Source organism: Zingiber officinale, chromosome 4A (assembly GCF_018446385.1).
Source record: "Zingiber officinale cultivar Zhangliang chromosome 4A, Zo_v1.1, whole genome shotgun sequence".
NCBI classification, from domain to species: domain Eukaryota; kingdom Viridiplantae; phylum Streptophyta; class Magnoliopsida; order Zingiberales; family Zingiberaceae; genus Zingiber; species Zingiber officinale.
Window position 1 is genome coordinate 48,145,458 of NC_055992.1, and position 20,503 is coordinate 48,165,960.

General features: G+C 37.7%; 1 protein-coding gene across 1 annotated transcript; it reads left to right on the plus strand.

The window, feature by feature from the left end:
* The first annotated feature begins 17,150 nt into the window (after positions 1–17,150).
* Positions 17,151–20,296, plus strand: LOC121969901 (xyloglucan glycosyltransferase 4-like). Its single transcript, XM_042520214.1, has 6 exons — positions 17,151–17,299; positions 17,445–18,087; positions 18,416–18,724; positions 18,804–19,094; positions 19,156–19,269; positions 19,361–20,296. The coding sequence occupies exons 2-6, from the start codon at positions 17,458–17,460 to the stop codon at positions 19,994–19,996; spliced, it is 1,980 nt and encodes a 659-aa protein (XP_042376148.1). The 5' UTR covers positions 17,151–17,299; positions 17,445–17,457; the 3' UTR covers positions 19,997–20,296.
* Positions 20,297–20,503: the final 207 nt, after the last annotated feature.

Below are 20,503 nucleotides of genomic sequence, written 5' to 3' on the forward strand. Positions count from 1 at the left end.
AGTATTTCAGTTAGTTAGATTTCTTTGCTATTTATGAGCATGATTAGCTTTATATGTTAGCTTTTCAGTTAGTTCCTTTGCTATTTATGAGCATGAGTAGCTTTACATGTTAGCATTCAGTTTTAGCATGTTTTTATTCATATACATGCATATCGAGTTTTTGTGAGTAGATAGCGCTCACTAAGCTTTCCTCCTACTGCAGATAAAGGAAAAGCTAAAGTATGAAAGGAAGGCGACAAGGAGATGCTGTGACAGTGTGTGTGATGCCAGGACTATGGAGAGATCCAGAATTAGCTGGCAAAATTGTCAAGACTTTTCCCTTAGTTCTCTTTTAATGTTATATTGAAATTGAGTTTATTTCCGCATTTGTAGTTTGATACCTCCTATTGTTGGAGTGATATGGTTGTTGCCATTGCTAGAGTAGTTTCATATTTTTATTGAGTTATTATACTGCGTGGTTGTGAAATTATATGTTCCAGCCGCCTGTGGCTGAGTATATTCTGTATGTATTTACGGATATGGTCACCGGTACAGGGGAGACTCTGCCGAAATTTTTCGGTAGGGTTTTCCTAAAGATTTTTATCATACCGGTTAAGTAGAGTTAGTAGTCAAGTAACGGTCATCCTTAGAGTGTAGTAGTAGTAAGAAGGGTGGTCGTTACATCTCTAGTTGTCCTCCGTGTGTTGTCATCCCAAGCTGCTGTCATATTTGGCCACCGCCACCGGGTCTAGCTGTCGCATCCATCTTGCTCCTTGTTCCGCTGCGCCTCTGGTCCTTAGAAGGTTCCACGCTTTGCAAGATTCGATCCGCGACATAAATAGAATTTTACAATTTTGATCCTATATTCCATAAAAGGAATGTACATGTATCTAGATCAAAAATAAAATCCTAATAAAACTAAATACAGCTCCTGCTGTATTTTATAATACAATCATGCACACACATATAAATGCCCTTGACATGTCCAAGGGTCCAATCACATACATAAAACTATAAGCCATAATAGTTGGATCCTGCATCCACAAAGTTAGCACATCCTACTATTATCCTGCCTAAATTATGTATGACATGTGCATAATTAAACTAATATCAAATACACAGAGGCAAAACCCTAGCTCTGATACCAATTGTTGGTTGCTACTCGAAAAGCCTAGAGGTTCCACTGTACAAAAATTTTGTACAAAGGTCTGAAACTTTTCCTAGCTACCATGTGTTCTTTTAAATTAAATTTTGGATCGCCTGCGGAACTTAACATGTTTGATCCAAAACTTAATCTATTTGTTCTTTTAGGTTTTGACTTGGATCTCCTGCAGAACTTAACACGTTCGACCCAAGTCACCTTAAGTTATTAATTCCATTAAATATTAATTTCCATAATCGGTTCCCAGTACTGACGTGGTGAGGCACATGGCCTTCTTGGATATGGGAGCAACCACCACCGACTAGACAAAACCTTTTATAGAAAGCTAATATTTAATTTCCTAAAATAACTTTAGGTTAACCGAAAAGAACAATCAAATCACAAGGAAAAGAAAAACAAAAGAACACTATATCGAAAACAAATTCGAAACTCTAGAATCATATGCCTCTTGTATTTAGTATTATTTCCAAAAATAACTAGTATGATGCGGAAAGAAAAATTACTAGTTATACCTTTAAGAAAAACCTCTTGATCTTCTACCGTATTCCTCTTTTAACCTCGAACGTTGTGTGGGCAACGATCTTCCGAGATGAGAAACCACCAACCACCTTCTTCTCCTCCTAGCTAGGTTCGGCCACAAAAGAAAAAGCTTCACCAAGGAAGAAAATCAAAACACTAACCAAGCTCCAAGAGATGCTCGCTTCCTCTCCTTCTTCTTCTTCTTCTCCAAGTAGTATCCGGCCACCACAAGAGCTCCAAGGAAAGAGAAGGGTTCGACCACCACAAGAAGAAGAGAGGGAAAGGATGGCCGGCCACACCAAGGAACCAAAAGAGGGAGAGAAAATAATAGAGGTTGTGTATTGTGAAGGCACCCTCACCCCTTTCTTTTATATTCCTTGGCCTAGGCAAATTAGGAAATTTAATTACAATAAAATTTCCTTAATTCTCTTGACATGATTTAATTGAGAAAAATAAAATAATATTTCCCCAATTAATCTCTAATGGCCGGCCACATCAAGAGGAAATAAATTAGACAAGTTTTAATTAACAAATTAAAACTTCCTAATTTGTTTCCGAAAATTTTAAAAATAAAAGTTCTCTTTAAAAATCTCTTCATGGTTGATAAAATAAAATTTCTATAATTTTAATTTTATCAACATGTGGATAATTTTTAAGAGAAAATAAAATATCTCACCAATCTACAAATAAGGAAAGAGATTTAATCTCTTTCTTTAATCTTTTGTAGATCTTTTACAAGAGAGATATTTTAATTTTAATTCTCTTTAATAAATTATTTCTTCCACATAATAAAAATTAAAATTAAAATTCCTTTTTAATTTAATTTGGCCGGCCCCCACTAGCTTGGGTTCAAGCTAGGGCCGGCCACCCAATTTTATACCTAGGTCGGCCCTAGCTTGGTTCCCAAGCTAGCTTGGCCGGCCCCTTATTGGTGGGTATAAAAGGTGGGTATATGTGGGTATAGAACACTATAAATAAGAGGCTACGATAGGGACCGAGAGGAGAAATTGGTTTTGGTCTCCCGATAAAATTAAGCATCCCGTGTTCGCCCCGAACACACAACTTAATTTTATCAATAATAATTCATTCCACTAGAGAATTATTATTGAACTACCGCACCAATCCCAAATTACATTTTTGGGCTCCTTCTTATTATGAGTGTGTTAGTCTCCCTGTGTTTAAGATAACAAATGTCCACTAATTAAGTAAGTTACTGACAACTCACTTAATTAATATCTAGCTCCAAGAGTAGTACCACTCAACTTCATCGTCATGTCGGACTAAGTCCACCTGCAGGGTTTAACATGACAATTCTTATGAGCTCCTCTTGGGGACATTCTCAACCTAGTATCTCTAGGACACAATTTCCTTCTATAATCAACAACACACACTATAATTGATACCATTTTCCAACTTATCGGGCTTATTGATTCATCGAACTAAATCTCACCCATTGATAAATTAAAGAAATAAATATCAAATATATGTGCTTGTTATTATATCAGGATTAAGAGCACACACTTCCATAATAACCGAGGTCTTTGTTTCTTTATAAAATCAGTATAAAAGAAACGACCTCAAATGGTCCTACTCAATACACTCTAAGTGTACTAGTGTAATTATACAGTCAAGATAAACTGATACCTAATTACACTACGACCTTCTAATGGTTTGTTTCTTTCCATTTTGGTCGTGAGCTACTGTTTATAATTTATAAGGTACTGATAACATGATCCTCTGTGTGTGACACCACACACCATGTTATCTACAATATAAATTAATTGAACAACTACATTTATCACAAATGTAGACATTTGACCAATGTGATTCTTATTTCTAGATAAATGTTTATACCAAAAGCTAGGCTTTTAGTATACACTCTAACACTACCACGCTACGTCACACTACCCATGAGCGGACCAATGGAGCATCGAACAGAGCAAAATTGATGTGCTACCACGCTGCGTCACGCTACCCATGAGCGAACCAACGGAGCACCGAACAGTGATGAAACTGGCGATATGATCTACAATAATGGAGCAGCCTATCACGCAGCATGCAATCATGTGAATGATGCATGAAACTAAGCATGACAATATCCTGAACCAAATCCACATATATATATAAAAATGTGTACCCTAGTACAAATAAGTCAAATCCACAGATCTAGGGTATACAGGTCCTCTATGGTATAACAATATAGGTCCTGAATATATCCACCTCCATAAAATATGTACCAACAATGTACATGGATCAAAGCAAAAGGTCTAGGTACACAGATCAAGTATGATGTAAAAATATAGATACACATGTCAGATAATAAAAATCCAGAGTCTAGTCCTAAACTCAGTAAAGCATGGTATGTCACTTACTCTAGGAACTAAGGTACTCATGGCATTAATCACAAGGTATAAACATGGATACATAACAAGCAACAAAACAGAATATGCTATGGGTATCAAACCGTGACATACCAAAGGCAAACATGATCATTGCTTGTAGCTATAAAATACTATGCATATCCAATTGACAGTATCATAAAAGATAAGTCAAGAGGTACCCGCCTTCAATATGAAGGTCCAATCCAGTCCAGTCTAACGTTGAGATGCTCGTCTCGTATCAATGTCCTGTAGTATATGGTATCCAGATTTAGCTAATTTCATATAAATTAATTAGCTAGATCAAATCCTCAAGAAGCTAACATAAGTCCAGATCCAATTATAAACCCTAATTGGATCATCAATTAACTTATCCAAATGGGATCCCACATACTCATTTATCAATCTAATATAAATTAATCAACTAGTACAATCCATTACTACTAATAAAATTCAATGTAGAATGGAATCACCTCTAAACTCACCTGATGTATCACTGTTGATCCAAGGTCAAAGAATTTCTTGTTGACACACAACTGAAAAACTTGCTGATAGAAAACTGCTACCGGAAACTAGAACCAATTAGCACGTACAATCCCAAATACAACTAGTTAGGAATTCTAGCACTAATTTACCAAAACCACAAGGCACAACCTCACTTGTTGGAATCATCACACTCTTCCTCTTCAATTGTAGGTGCTGATCACGAATCTAGCGATGTAAGCGTCCAGCCCACAGTGTTGTGGTCGCTGAAATCAAGCAGCTCCTCTCCAAGATTACTGCCATCATCCTCAACCCAAGAGAGAAAAGATGAACCAGCGACTAGGGTTAGGCACAAAGTCGAAGAAGATCAAGAGAAGGAGGTTCGGTCAGAGCTAGCTTACCCTTAGAGCCTTGAATGTCCACCCCCCACCAGCGATCGGTTGATAGCCGCGGAACTAGGTCAGCGCTAGGGCAGAGGAAAAACTAGGGCTCAACGTTAGTGAGGAGAAGAGGGCTTCGTCACTGCTAGGCGTCGGGAGAAGGAGAGGAAGAGGAAGGCGGCAGTGGCATTGGGTGTGCGGCTCGGGAAGGAAGAATCGCTCGCTCTCTGTTCCCAGGCGTCGTCGGCGTCGGCAGAGGAGAGGAAAGAAGAGGAGAAGATCGGGTTTGGGAGAGGAAACCGGCGCGAGGAAGAAGGAGAAAAGGAACGGCGGAGAAGGGAGTTAGGGCTGCTGTGTCGCGGGGAAAATCGGGAGGAGAAAGAAAATAAAGAGAAAAAGAAAAAGGAAAAGAAATAAAACTTTTCCTCGCTTAAATGGGGTAGCCTATACAGGCTTTCCCAGGTCCCATTTTATTCCTGTTAACTCGTTCATACGAGCCCCTAAAAATTCTTGAAAAATTTCCAAAAATTCCAGAAAATTCCCTTATTATTATTCTCTATTTTCCGGTATTTTAGAATGAAAACATGAAATCTCTAGCCTCTTGTGTTGGTATTTCAAGATCCATACAAAGAAAATAAAACTAGTTGTATTGCGGAATAAATAACTAGATGTACCTTTCTTCATAGACAAAGACCTCTTGATCTTCTGTCGTATTCCTCTCCTCTTCTTGGACATCGTGTGGGCGATGATCTACCAAGACAAAAACACCAAAACCCTTTTTGTTTCCAAGCCGCCTACCACCAAAGGATGCAAAGAACAGAACTCCTCCTCCTTCTTCTTCTCCTGCCACTAAGAGAAGACGGGGCACCGACCCTAGAGGGAAGAAAAGGGAAGAAGAAAAGAAGTGGGGCGCCGACCCTAGAGGAAAGAAAAGAAAGAATGGGGCACCGGCCTCAATGGAAAGTAGAGGGTTTTTAGTTGTGGAGAGAAACTTATCAATTCTTAATTGAATTGTTGATTTTTGTGGCACAATCTCCTCTCTTTTTATAATCCTTTGCCCCAGATAAAAAAGGAGAAAAAGTAATAGATTTTTATTTAGAAAAAATCTCTAGAAAAGAATTAATATAATTCTTTTTTAGAAAAATTTCTAAAAAAGAATTAGTATAATTCTTTTTAGAAAATTTCTAAGAAAGAATCAACATAATTCTTTTTAGAAAAACCTCTAGGAAAGAATTAACATAATTCTTTTTAGAAAAATTTCTTAAGAAAGAATTAATATAATTCTTTTTAGAAAATTTCTAAGAAAGAATCAACGTAATTCCTTTTAGAAAAATCTCTAATTCTGTTGAGAAAAAATCTCTCATTTTTTTTTCTTTTTCTTTTCTTTTCCTTTTGGTTTGGCCGACCCGTTGCTTGGGCACCAAGCAAGGCTTGGTCGACCCCTTTCTTGGGTAGGAAGCAAGGCTTGAATGACCCCTTGCTTGGGCACCAAGCAAGGATGTGGCTGACCCTTTTCTTGGGGAGGAAGCAAAACCAAAACGAGTGAATGCAAGGCTTTATAGAGGCTAAAACGGGGATCGAGAGGAGGAATTGGTTTTGGCCTCCTGATGGACTTGAGCTTCAAGGTTAAACATAGCGAGGCACTAGGCCTTCTTGGTTATGGGATCATCCATCACTTCCTAGACAAAGCCTTTCAAAGAAATTGAATATTTAAACTTCTCACAGTAACCTTAGGTTTAACTAAAGAGACCTTAATCAAAGCACAAGATCAAAACACAAATTGAAGCATAAAAATGAAAACGTGAAATCGCTAGTCTCTTGTGTTGGTATTTCAGGATCCATACAAAGAAAACAAAACTAGTTGTACTGCGGAATAAATAACTAGTTGTACCTTTCTTCGTAGACAAAGACCTCTTGATCTTTTGTCATATTCCTCTCCTCTTCTTGGACATCGTGTGACCGACGATCTACCAAGACAAAAACACCCGAACCCTTTTTGTTTCCAAGCCACCTACCACCAAAGGATGCAAAGAAAAGAATGCCTCCTTCTTCTTCTTCTCCTCCAAACCGTCGACCACCAAGGTGCTTCGTCTCTTCGTTTTCTTTTCCTCCAAGCTCCAGCCACCAAGAGAAGATGGGGCATCAGCCCTAGAGGGGAGAAAAGGGAAGAAGAAAAGAAGTGGGGCGCCGACCCTAGAGGAAAAAAAAGAAAGAATGGGGCGTCGGCCTTAAGGGAAAGGAGAGGGTTTTTAGTTGTGGAGAGAAACTTATCAATTCTTAATTGAATTGTTGATTTTTGTGGCAGAATCTCTCTCCTTTTATAACCCTTTGCCCTAGATAAAAAAGGAGAAAAATTAATAAATTTTTGTTTAGAAAAAATCTCTACAAAGAATTAACATAATTCTTTTCAGAAAAATTTCTTAAGAAAGAATTAGTATAATTCTTTTTAGAAAATTTCTAAGAAAGAATCAACATAATTCTTTTTAGAAAAATCTATAGGAAAGAATTAACATAATTCTTTTTAGAAAATTTTCTTATGAAAGAATTAATATAATTCTTTTTAGACAATTTCTAAGAAAGAATCAACATAATTCTTTTTAGAAAAATCTCTAATTCTGTTGAGAAAAAATCTTCCCCTTTTTTTTCTTTTCTTTTTCTTTTCTTTTCTTTTCCTTTTGGTTTGGCTGACCCCTTGCTTGGGCACCAAGCAAGGATGTGGCCGACCCCTTTCTTGGGTAGGAAGCAAAACCAAAACGGATGAATGTGAGGCTTTATAGAGATTACAATAGGAACCAAGAGGAGGAATTGGTTTTAGCCTCTTGATGAACTTGCGTTCCCTGTGTTCGACCCAAACACCCAACTCAAGTTCATCAATAATAACTCATACCATTAAAGAGTTATTATTGAACTATCCGACCAATCCCATATTACAATATGAGCTCCTTCTTATCATGAGTGCGTTAGTCTCCCTGTGTTTAAGATATCGTATGTTCGTTAATTAAATGAGTTACTGATAACTCACTTAATTAACATCTAGCTCCAAGAGTAGTACCACTCAACCTTATTATCATGTCGGACTAAGTCCACCTGCTATAATCAACAACCTAGATCTAATAAGGTTTACATAATAATCCTTATGAGCTCCTCAAGGGGACATCATCAACCTAGATTACTAGGACACAATTTCCTTTTATAATCAACAACACACCATATAAATAATAATATTTTTCAACTTATCGGGCCTATTGATTTAACTAAATAAATCTCACCCTTTGATAAATTAAAAAAATGAATACTAAGTATATGTGTTTGTTATTATATCGGAATTAAGAGTACGCACATCCATAATAACAAAGATTTTGTTCTTTTATGCAGTCAGTATAAAAAGAAATAACCTCAAATGGTCCTACTCAATGCACACATAGTGTACTAATGTAATTTTATAGTCAAGATAAACTAATACCAAATTACACTACAACCATTCCAATGGTTTGCCCTAATCTATCTTGGTTGTGAGCTACTATTTATAATTTATAAGGAACTGATAACATTATCTTCTGTGTGACATCACACACCATGTTATCTATAAAATAAATTAAATGGGCAACTGCATTTAACTAAATGCAGACATTTGATCAATGTGATTCTCATTTCAAAATAAATGTTCATACAAAAAGCTAGGCTTTTAGTATACATCCTAACAAGTAATTAGCCCTAAGAGCCAATTATGAGATGATTAGGCTTTTTGGGTTACTCCTTGAGTTAGACTCAATTGAACCCACTCATTAGATTGAGTCCAATCTAAATTAGGCACATCGGATTAATGGGTTAGACTCAATGGGTTAAACTTATTGGGTTATTGGATTAATGGTTAATCCAATATAATAATCCAACCTATTAAAAGGAATACAAAGAGACAAAAGACCCTTGGTATTCATGGGATGAATATAAATAAATTTTTTGGAATGAATTTTTCATTAGATGAGAATTAGATGAAAAGGAGATGAAAAGTGTGACTCTTAATCTTCCCTCTTCTTCTTCCTTCTTCTTCCTTGGGCGAATTTTGCTCTTGGCCGAACCTCCATGATTGGCTAGCACCATGAAGGTGGTTCTTCTCCGAAGGCTTCGTTTGTGTGACGAATGAAGGATGTGTTCCTGTGGATACCGTAGAGACGCAGATGCTTGATCGCGCTGAGATCTGCATCCAAAGAAAAGTTGATGTCGGGATTGCGAAGGGTATGCAACAAAGGTATACCTCTCATATAAGACTTAGTATATGATTATTTTCTCTTTTCACATGGATCTTCTGGAGAGGATCTAGTTAATTTTTCGCTGCGTTTAAGCATGTTTAGTGTGCTAGATCCCTACACTATGGAGCATAATTAGAAAAGCGACTAATTGGAATGAATAGATTCTAATTAAAAAGGAAGACTAAGATTCACTACAAGAAAAACGTCATTCAACAACACTCAAACGACAACAGTTTTATACCAAACCGTTGTCTTTTTGCCTTTTAACAATGGTTTTAACCAAAACCGTTGTCTTTTAGCAATTTTTTTGGCCTACGACAACGGTTTTTAAAAACCGTTGTCTATTTATGTTTTTTTAAGACTACGACAACGGTTTTTAAATGCTACAACAACAGTTTTTGAAAACTGTTGTCTATGTGCGTTTTTTTTGGGATTACGACAACAGTTTTTAAAAGCCGTTGTCTTAAGTGATGTTGAATACTGGTGTTTTTTTTTCCTTCGCCATTTTTTCCCCTTCGCCAATTTTTGCCCCACTTTTTTTCTTTCCCTCTCCCCGAAAGTTTTTTGCCGCCGCATTCTACCCTTTTATCTTCTCAATCCCTAAGCATTTCTGTCCCTCTTTTCTCACAATCTCTCGCTCACCGGAGCCGCGCAGGAGCAGCAGCAGTCCACGAGTCCATTAAGGACGCCCTCATCGGAAAGACCTCCGACATGAAATCCACTAACAGTAAGTGTCCTCTACTTCTTCCTCCTGCATCTTCTGTGAATATGGATAATAACATCTAACCTTTAAGTCATACTTAACCAGAATATTACAATCACCCCACTTAAAGACACAACGCCCTTGTGTAACCACAAATCACACCACAAACAAATCCTGAATCTCCCTCGCTAGGTGGTGCCCTGGTGCTCCTACCACTGATACCATCTGTAACGCCCCGGCCCGGGCGGGCCCCACCCGGACCGAACCAGGAACGACACCAGAATTACCTATCGGTTTGATGACTAGCTCCACAGACCACCGGAGGTCCTTTCAGCGTGCTTTGTCCTCACTCGCACGCACCCTGGAAAACTTCCCAGGAGGTCACCCATCCTCAGATTTCTCCAAGCCAAGCACGCTTAACTTTGGAGTTCTTAAGTTTGGGCTTCCGAAAAGGAAGGTGCACCTTTGTGATATGGATAGTAACATCTAACATTTTAAGTCATACTTAACCAGAATCTCAGAATCGGGGTATTACACAATCCGTCCCTCTTTTCTCTTTTCTCACAATCTCTCGCTCACCGGAGCCGCGTAGGAGCAGCAGCAGTCCACGAGTCCATTAAGGACGCCCTCACCGGCAAGACCTCCGACATGAAATCCACTAACAGTAAGTGTCCTCTACTTCTTCCTCCTGCATCTTCTCGTCGAAAACCCTAGATACTCCTGCATCTTCTCGCCGTCTGCGGTACTCTGGGCTCGCCCTCTTCGCATTCCTCTATATAAGGCCCCTTCTATCGTCTTCTTGCTCCACACTCTTCTTCTTCGCCTCCGCGAAGGCTCCCCGTGCCACAAATCCTGGTTGTCGAACCCTAATCCTCCTCTTATCCCGTTTCTTTCTTGATTCTGCCAGACTCTTGGAGGAGCGAGACGTGATAATGGGAAAGAGAGCGGAGGAGCTCGATATCGATAATATATTGGATGAGATTCCCCATCTTCGTCATCGTGGTGTCCTCGATAGACCCGACGGTGCCGGTTTCCTCATCGCCAATGAGTTGCCGACGTCGGTCCTCCATGGGGATGGCGGTGGGTGTATCTGGTCTGAGGGGGTTCCGAGCTCATTAGCGGAGCGTTCGCTTCCATTGGAGGAGACCCTCCTGCTCCAAAACCTTCGCAATGTCCGTCTCGGCGCCGACCGAAATGGACCGATCAATCGTTCCCTGCCCCATACCAACCATCACCGAGTGGGTTGTTTATTTGGGTCTTCGCTCGACTCTTTTGGACGGGATTCTTTGGTAAATGGGAATGGGAACGCGTCTCTGCCTCAAATCCGGCAGCGTTATCCTGGAGTTGTAAACTTGTTTGGGAATCCCTCTTTTGGAACAAGAGAGTTGAAAATTGGTCAAGTTTCGCGACAAATACCCCTTTCCAGGGAAACGATTCTGGCAATTTTAGTCAATCTGGTAATGGGTCTTATCCAATATCTGATATGTTATTTCACTCACAGATGATTAGAGGAGAACCTTTCTTGGTTTTTGGCGATCAGCTAGTGACAATGGCACGGAAGATCTCTAAGGGAGACTCAATTCCTCGGCAATTGGGGGGGCTTCATTCCCCAAGGAACCAAAGGATTATTCAGGGAACCATTACAAAGTGTCTCAGCTTTATGAGTAAAGAACAAATATATTGCCTTGCTAAAGACCAGCACGGATGCCGGTTATTGCAGCAGCAGCTTGATGAAGGAAAGGATCAGGTTGATACAATTTTCAACGGCATCATTGAACGTGCAATCGATCTCATGGTCGATCCCTCCGCATCATTGAATATAGCCTCCTGCTCTATTCCAGCTTTCGGTATATCAAGTTTAAAGATTTTTAAGAGCTCGATTTCAACCTCTAGTGTGAAATTGCAGATGGGTTTCGTGAGGTATACAAGCTGCCAAAATGGGAATTTTACCTACTTCGATTTAAATCTATTCACTGCAATGTTTTAGCTCATGATCAAAGTAAACTTAAAGGATTAATCCAGAGCCTATGGGAACTTTCTGAATTCATTTTATTTAAGGTATTCTTTCCTTTAATGGTCATCCCTTTAGTTTTCTTTGTATCAGTATATTGTTATGTTACATATCTTTTTTTGTGGGAATACTGAAGCTAGTTACATGATTATCTGTCATAATTGCAAATAAAACTAAATTTTTATGTTTGGGGTGTTTTCTGTTGTCAGTCTTATTATTGGGGTACTTTCTGAATTATTTTTAGAGTTCAACCATGTGGAAGGAAAATGCATTTGGTAAATATATATACAACACGACAGAATATGTTGCAATTATGCTTGTCTACAGAGATTTTCAGTTTATTTGTATTTCTTATATTCTCTGTATTATTATTCCTATATTCTCTGTATCACTTATTTATTTTTTATTTTTCTGCCAAGTTACTTTATAATATTTTACTGTTACTTTTTGTGCAGGGACTTTCCGTTCCCAGATGCAATCAACAGACGAAACCAATGAAGACAAGAAAATATTTTATACTCTATTTCTTACAAAATAGACAAATATTTCTTCACCAATCGGTACAAAGACAACAATTGAAAGTTGTAACTATCTGATTGATAAGTCCTAGGCTATTTGGTTGAGTTCAAGTGATCATTGAAGCATTTTCAATGTTTCATTATATTAATGTTCAAGCTACATAGTAATTTGCATGCCTAGATGTTAAGCCTACCTAGGGCTAGACTGATCTTTGATCTTTAGTTTTTTTATATTTCATTCCTGTATTTTGTAATACCTTTTATGCATAGATCTTGATCTATACAACTTTTTATTGGTATGTTAAAAACATTTTGCTCAATTCATTTTTTTCCAATTAGCGTAAATTAAATTCCTTGACGTTTGCAACTGTTGCACCCATTTCATAATTGATGAAATTAATTGTTTTGTTTAAAGCAAATTTTTATTAGATGTTGTCATTTTTCCCTGGTTATTATTCAATTCTTTTTTTTAATGCATCTATTGTAGTGATGTGGAGATGAACATTATGTTGGAGAGCTCCTTGAATGCAAAGGAGAAAATAATCTCTGAGTTGAATATGGAGCTTCATAACATGGAATCCACATTATTAAAGGGGAGGGAGCAACATTTGAATGAGATAAAGAAGTTGAATGCACTAATCAATGAAAAGGTTTCAGTTCTTTGTTTATACCTAATTTTTTATACGATAACTGATATGAAGTATAAGTTGCAACATTTTGGCATTTGAGATGACCAACAATTATAGTTCAATTAAAATTTTATCACAATTTCTCGGCACAACAATATGATCTTGGACATGTTTAAAGCTATCACATCCTTTATTAACACAATTAGATTTGATAAAATAGCAATGCTTACAGTTCCTAATCTCTATATCTCTATTTTCTTGCAGGATAGTGCTCTTTTGGAGATAAGAAGAGAACTTCAAGAAAGACCAACCACAAGATTAGTTGATGATCTGCGTAAAAAAGTTAAAATTCTTCAGGTCCATAAAATGCAATTGACCATTGGATTCACCTTCCTAACATTTGTGCACATGCATTCTTCTTTTGGATTCCTTTATACTGTTTGATATTGCATACTCAAGAGCCACGCTTAAACAATTTTGCAATATAACTATACTTTTGAAGATCCACTTAGGTATTTAGCCAGTAGTTGTTTCAGTTCATCTACATTCTTCCTTTCTTTATTCTTAGTAGTTTGTTCCTAATTGATGATGTATTTAGCCATGCTTTGCTCCCAGTGTAATTATTTAGAGAGATAGTTTAACATACTTGTAGTTTGTCCATTGGAGGATTTTTGACGGTACAGTTCAATGCTACAAATTTCACTTATTAAGTGTACATATGGTGTTATTCCATACCAATGCAACAGTGAAATCAAAGGTCCATTTTCAATGCTTTGCTCTCAAGTTGTTTCGGTTAGTAATGATCCTAAAGATAACCTTTTATTCTTACAAGATTGTTCCAGATAGCCTCTGTCACAATATTATTTACAATTTTCCTTTATCATGACTATTTCAGATATATAATTTAACATAATTTCAATTTATTAAGTTAAGTCACAGTCTTACTTGAGTGTACTAACAGGCACAATGCATTCAGCAATACAATTTAGTTGCTCAGGAAATAGTTGAAACAAATGCATTAGCTTGTTCATTGATATAGGATATGGTGAAACAAATGCATTAGTTGAAACAAGCTATCACATCCTTTATTAAACAGGAAAATGCATTTTTATTATTCATAGGCATTTAGTTTAGATCAAGTGACATTTCTTTATCTTCTTCTTACAGGTGGAGTTTGAAGGATTAGGAGAATTAAGAAGCAAGGATGAAGAAGATGAAGGATTAGGAGAATTAAGAAGCAAGGATGAAGAAGATGAAGGCATTTAGTTTATCTTCTTTCTTTATCTACTTGGTCCACTTCGATCCAAGTACGATGCAAACATGGCAAGGATGAAGAAGATGAAGGATTAGGAGAATTAAGAAGCAGTGTTTTGTTACTCTTCTAGTGTTGTACATGGTAAAAGTAGTTCAAATGATCCAACTCTTCAAAACTGGATATCAAGATTAGGATGTTGTGTTACTCTTCTAGGATTAGGATGTTGTGTTGTTCTACCTTTGTTTTAATAGTGTCGTTGTCATTTTGTTGGCTGCTTTTGAAATTTCTTCGGAATGTTGTAAATATTATTTTTGAATGTTAGAAAATTATATGTTAAATTTTATTTACAAATTTAGTATTTTGAATGATTTATAATACTAGAAAATTGTATAATAAATTTTAATATTTTTTTTATTTTTTATCAAAAAAAGACAACGGTTTTTCACTATTGTCGTAAATAGTTTAAAACTGTTGTTGAAGACCCTGTTATTAAAGGTAGACGCTCAAATACAACGGTGAAAAACTGTTGTCTTTGAAGGAAAAGACAACAGTTTTTCACCGTTGTAAAAACTGTTGTCTTTGTCTTCAAAGACAACGGTTAAAAACCGTTGTCTTCAAAGACAACGGTTAAAAACCGTTGTCTTTGGGTACCCCCTTTAACAACACAGCCTTTAACAACAGTCCGAAAGGGGCTACGACAACGGTGAAAAACCGTTGTTGTAAGGCTTTTTTCTTGTAGTGATTGATTTATATCTTTGAAAATTATTTACTGGTATTAGTTATATTTTTGTTTAGTACATAAAATATAATTATGAATAATTATGTTGATTGGAGATGTTTATATTAATGTAAATAATTTAATCTAGAGAAAAGGCAAGTTATTGATGTGTCTTATTCGTTCTATAGAGTAGCTATGTAATGTGTAACAATCTTTTTAGCGATAATTGCTCAGTGTGCATGTCATTGCACAAACCATTTTCTCTAAAGTATGAATTGGATATTCATGTTTAGTCTTTGTGACTAATCAATGTTATGCTATGGTCTTGGTGATTGACGATCTCTATTCTTCATGATCTTTGTGATCATTTGCCTTTATGGTTTAACTTGGACGAGTAGGAGATATTAGCGTTACTGACATTACTGTTGCTTGCAATAACATAATCCCATTACTATTGCATTATTGCTACGTGCAGTAACATAGATGATTAGCTCCTACCATTGCTTCGTTGTTTCGTCCAAGTTATAAAAGGAAGATGAGACCATGGGTGAAATGAACGATCATCAAAGGAGAACATTCGAGCAGGAGAGAGGGATTTGGTTTGTGAATCAAGGAGCGCTTTCCGATTTTTCTATCATGTCGTTCTTCTTATTTCAATCCAGGATAAAGATTGTCTCGGGAGATCACTATGAGTTGTTTATAGATTTGTTCTGTGATTCAAGCTTTATAGATGCTACATAACTTCAGGGGCTTTTAGCCTCTAACTAATAAAATAATTGGTTGTTGCTACTTGTTCCTTCCAAATGAAGAGATCTTCCCCTACCGAGGATTGTCAAATGCATATTGCTTTTGATCCCCCAAAGAGAGCTAAAGATATTCAAAACTCAAGAAACATCTCTACCCTTTCATCTTTCCAAACTATTTAGAAGCCTCAAGGCTTAAGTGAGGAATTTTACGAGATCATCACTCTAATTTAGTCTCTCATATTTAGTTATTGGTGACCTCCCAGATTTCTTTTATGAACTCAACGACTCATTTTCCTGACATTCAATGGGACACTAATTAACATGTGAGCTTTCAAGGAATACAACATAGGCTCATAACTACCCCTTTCTTTCTCTATTTAAATATTTTTTTGATAATTTAGATATTCAGATTTTTATAGACTCAATTAATTTTAGAGATGGATGACCTTCTCCCAATTTGCCCATTTGTAAATCCGGAAGCGCAAGTGGTTTATCGCCCAACAACTTGCTAGATTTTTAATTCTACTATGGGAAAATATCTTGTAATGTATCATAGTTGAGATTCAAACTATAGGTCATAGGACCTTGCTCCACAGCTCTTCTACTATCGATTAAAATTATTGTCACTCTTGAGGATATGGTGCAGCAGTAAGAGTGCTCAGTAGTCTCTCAGACACCCTTTCGAGGGATCAGGTCGGTCATTCGAGATTCGACAATTACTCAGTCTGATTAATTATTTTTTTTATTAAAATTATTGTTTTGATAGTTATATCCAATTCCTTCACACCCATATCGCCCACTAAGATCAAATCAGGATATGCTCAAAGTCAATTATCATAGTTGAATGGTCAAATTACCTAGTTTCAAACTAAGACAAATTGCTTAGGGACAATACATGAATGTTAGCAAGGATAGCTTTACACCCTCAATCAAGAGCTACATGAATGTTATGAGATACCTTTGAAAAATTATCACGAGCTTTTTAGACTTACTTCTTTTTGTCGACATGTAAGGTCTGAAGACAAATTGATTGTGTGGGTAAGGACTTACAGATTTTCTTGATTGTGTGCCTTTGATGGTACATAGACTCATCTCTATCTTCTTTTAGGGCCGCAGACAATGGACCATTATCGCCTATATTATTTATGACCTTATATGCCATCATGTTCCATGGCCGGTCTCTCGTTGATTATGACATTTTTTTAATATTTTTTTTAAAAAAAAAGAGAAGGGTTCTGGATGATCACTAATCATGACAAACATAGATGCATATGTACACTTACATTATAAGATTGGAAAAGAAATATTTCATAAACCTACCCAAAAAAAATTCATTAAAAAACACCATGATGGCGTGGAAAAGAGAAGAATGCATAATCAACTGTGTGCAATGACAGAAATGGTGAAATTTGGCTGTAGTCTTGCTGGCACGTCTTGCTTATATTTATTTGTTCATCTGACTGCATCATATGCATAAATATAAATGCGACACCAACCAACGCTTATTCAATTCAATCCAATCCCTCTCTGAACAAGAAGTTTCTTCTTTCTGGCCTTCCACTCTTCAGGTATATATTACCACTTCCCTTTTGGCAAAATCTTTCATTTATAGTGCTACCATTCATGTCTGCACCTGAATTATCAAGTTCAGCTGCTTGTTTCACTAAGTCTTCCTAATTGATCTGCAACGTTGGTTCATGATCTTCTCTGAAGGAGGAGTTCCCTGATGGCTCCGGGATCAGTGGTGGTGACAATGGAGAACCCGATCAATTTCTCTGTAGTACAAGTTGAAGGCCTAGACCCAGGCTCCGTGTTGGAGAAGGGCAGGGCCAAGAACCAGAAGCAATTCCGATGGTTCCTCTTCCTCAGGGCTCAGAGGGCCGTCGCCTTCCTCTCTTGGTCCTTCTTTGGCCTGGCCAAGCTTCTTGCCACGGCTCAAAAACGTCTCCTCTCCTTCAACACCTCGCAGAAGCCTCACAGGATGGGCAAGCTGCTGCTGGTTCTTAGGGCTTTCCTGCTCGTTTCCGTCATGGCGTTGGTGTTCGAAATCTATGCGCATAAGAACGAGCTGCATCTGATCCAGCCTTGGGAGGTCCAGAACATGGCGCAGCAGGCTTATATGCTATGGCTTTCCTTTAGAATAACCTACGTTTCCCCTCTCGTCATGAGTCTCTCGAGGTTCTGTATCGTTCTCTTCTTGATTCAATCTCTTGATAGATTCGTGCTCTGCTTTGGCTGTTTCTGGATCAAGTTTAAGAAACTTAAACCGAGATTGCAAGATGAAGTGAATGGCAAGGCCGCCACTTCCTACTTTCCCATGGTTCTGGTTCAGATTCCCATGTGCAACGAGAGAGAGGTAAGAGTCTTCATCATTTATTGTCATATGATTTCTTGTTGGATTCTTCCGTTAAAGTAGGAGGAGAGATTACATTTTTTTTCTTCTTCTTATTCTTTTTACTATTAACTCAAATATTTAGGCGTTCCTTTTCTTTTATTTTTCTCAATAATTTCAGTTTTAGAATTGTTGTTATTTAGTACGTAGATTTCATCGTCTAGCTCAATTCTGTCTTTTGTAGGTTGAAGTTCAAATTAAGTTACAAGTCTTCTGAAACTGAAAGAGACATGTCTACTAGATATCCAATGCATTGAAATGTTCTTATCATGAGTATCCTAATCTTTTACAGGTCTATGAGCAATCTATATCTGCTGTGTGCCAATTGGATTGGCCAAAAGACAAGCTCTTAATCCAAGTCCTTGACGATTCTGATATAAAGAGTTTGCAGCTCCTTATCAAAAATGAAGTGTCTATATGGAAACAGAAAGGCATAAACATAGTATATCGCCATAGATTCTTCAGGACTGGTTACAAGGCCGGTAACCTGGCCTCGGCAATGTCCTGCGATTACATTAAGGGCTATGAGTTCGTGGCCATCTTCGATGCAGATTTCCAGCCAAACCCAGATTTCCTGAAACTAACAGTGCCCCATTTCAAGGTATTTATCCTCAGCATTGGTCTTCTTAGATACTAAAGCATGCAAATTGATATAATTTGACTAGGCGTGTAAATGACAGGACAATCCTGAGTTGGGACTTGTTCAAGCCAGGTGGTCTTTTGTGAACAAGGATGAAAACCTGCTCACTAGGCTGCAGCACATCAATCTCGCCTTCCATTTTGAGGTGGAGCAGCAAGTCAACGGCATGTACCTCAACTTCTTTGGATTCAACGGCACAGCCGGAGTGTGGAGAATTAGCGCTCTTGAGGATTCTGGCGGCTGGCTGGAGAGAACTACTGTAGAGGACATGGACATAGCAGTCAGAGCTCACCTCAATGGCTGGAAGTTCATCTTCCTAAACGATGTCAAGGTAAATGAAGCATACATACACATTTTCAAAAAACAATCGTTGACATTGTAAATATATTCAGGTTCTCTGTGAACTTCCGGAATCATATGAAACCTATAAGAAGCAGCAATATAGATGGCACTCAGGTCCTATGCAGCTCTTCAAGCTCTGCCTTCCCACCATCATCACTTCAAAGGTGTGTTTTAAGTCTGACTGTTATATTCTGATGGAATAACTTTTTCCACTAGTTCTGAAGCCTAAATCAATAACTGAAAACTTCAATGCAGATATCATCTTGGAAAAAGTTCAACTTGATCTTCCTCTTCTTCCTCCTGAGGAAATTGATCCTCCCCTTCTACTCTTTCACCTTGTTCTGCATAATCCTTCCCTTGACAATGTTTGTTCCAGAGGCGGAGCTGCCAATTTGGGTGATCTGCTACATTCCTGTTACCATGTCTATTCTCAACATCCTTCCATCGCCAAAATCCTTTCCTTTCATCATCCCTTACCTCCTGTTTGAGAACACAATGTCTGTGACCAAGTTCAATGCGATGATCTCGGGCTTGTTTCAGCTGAGTAGTTCCTATGAGTGGGTTGTGACCAAGAAAACTGGGAGGGCCTCAGACTCCGATCTTGTGGGGATGAAGGCAAAGGCTCTTGAACAAGACCAGATTCTGCTGAAGCAAGCTTCAGAGGCTGACTTGGAGGCACTGGATTCGGAGGACAAGGAGATGGAAATCTCTGAGAAGAAAAAGAGAAGGAACAGAATCTATAGAAAAGAGCTGGTGCTTGCTTGCCTTTTGCTCACAGCAGCTGCAAGGAGCTTGCTTTCTGCTCAAGGAGTTCATTTCTACTTCTTGCTCTTTCAAGGGCTGTCATTTCTGGTTGTTGGTCTGGATCTCATTGGGGAGCAAACAAACTGATTTAGATCAGAATGAAAGACTAAATTGGGATAGTTTAATTGCCAATGGAGAAAATTTATCCTTTGCGCTACCAAAAGAAACATAAAAGAGAAAGAAAGAAATGATTGCCAACACTGTTAAGCATGCAAAATTTGGAGATTATGTTATTTATTAATCGACGTTACATTCTTCTTCCTGTAGGATACAGAATTTTGGACTTCATCATCAGTCATGTACATGAACTTATATACATCATTCATGAAAGAAGCTGTTTATTTGTGTTTGTTCAGACATTAAGTAAACCTTGTTCTTGACTGTGAACATGCTCCTTCATGACTGATTTGTTGGATTATTTTTCATTTGTATGTGGGCTTACATGTTAATTAGCAACATGTGGATATGCCGTTGCGGATATAACCCGATATGGTGATCTTGGTTGTGGATTATATGTCATTGGATGTGAAGTTATGTGTGGAACTCATTAACCTAGTACCGTTAGTAAGGGTGGGTTGTTAACGAGTTTCGGGT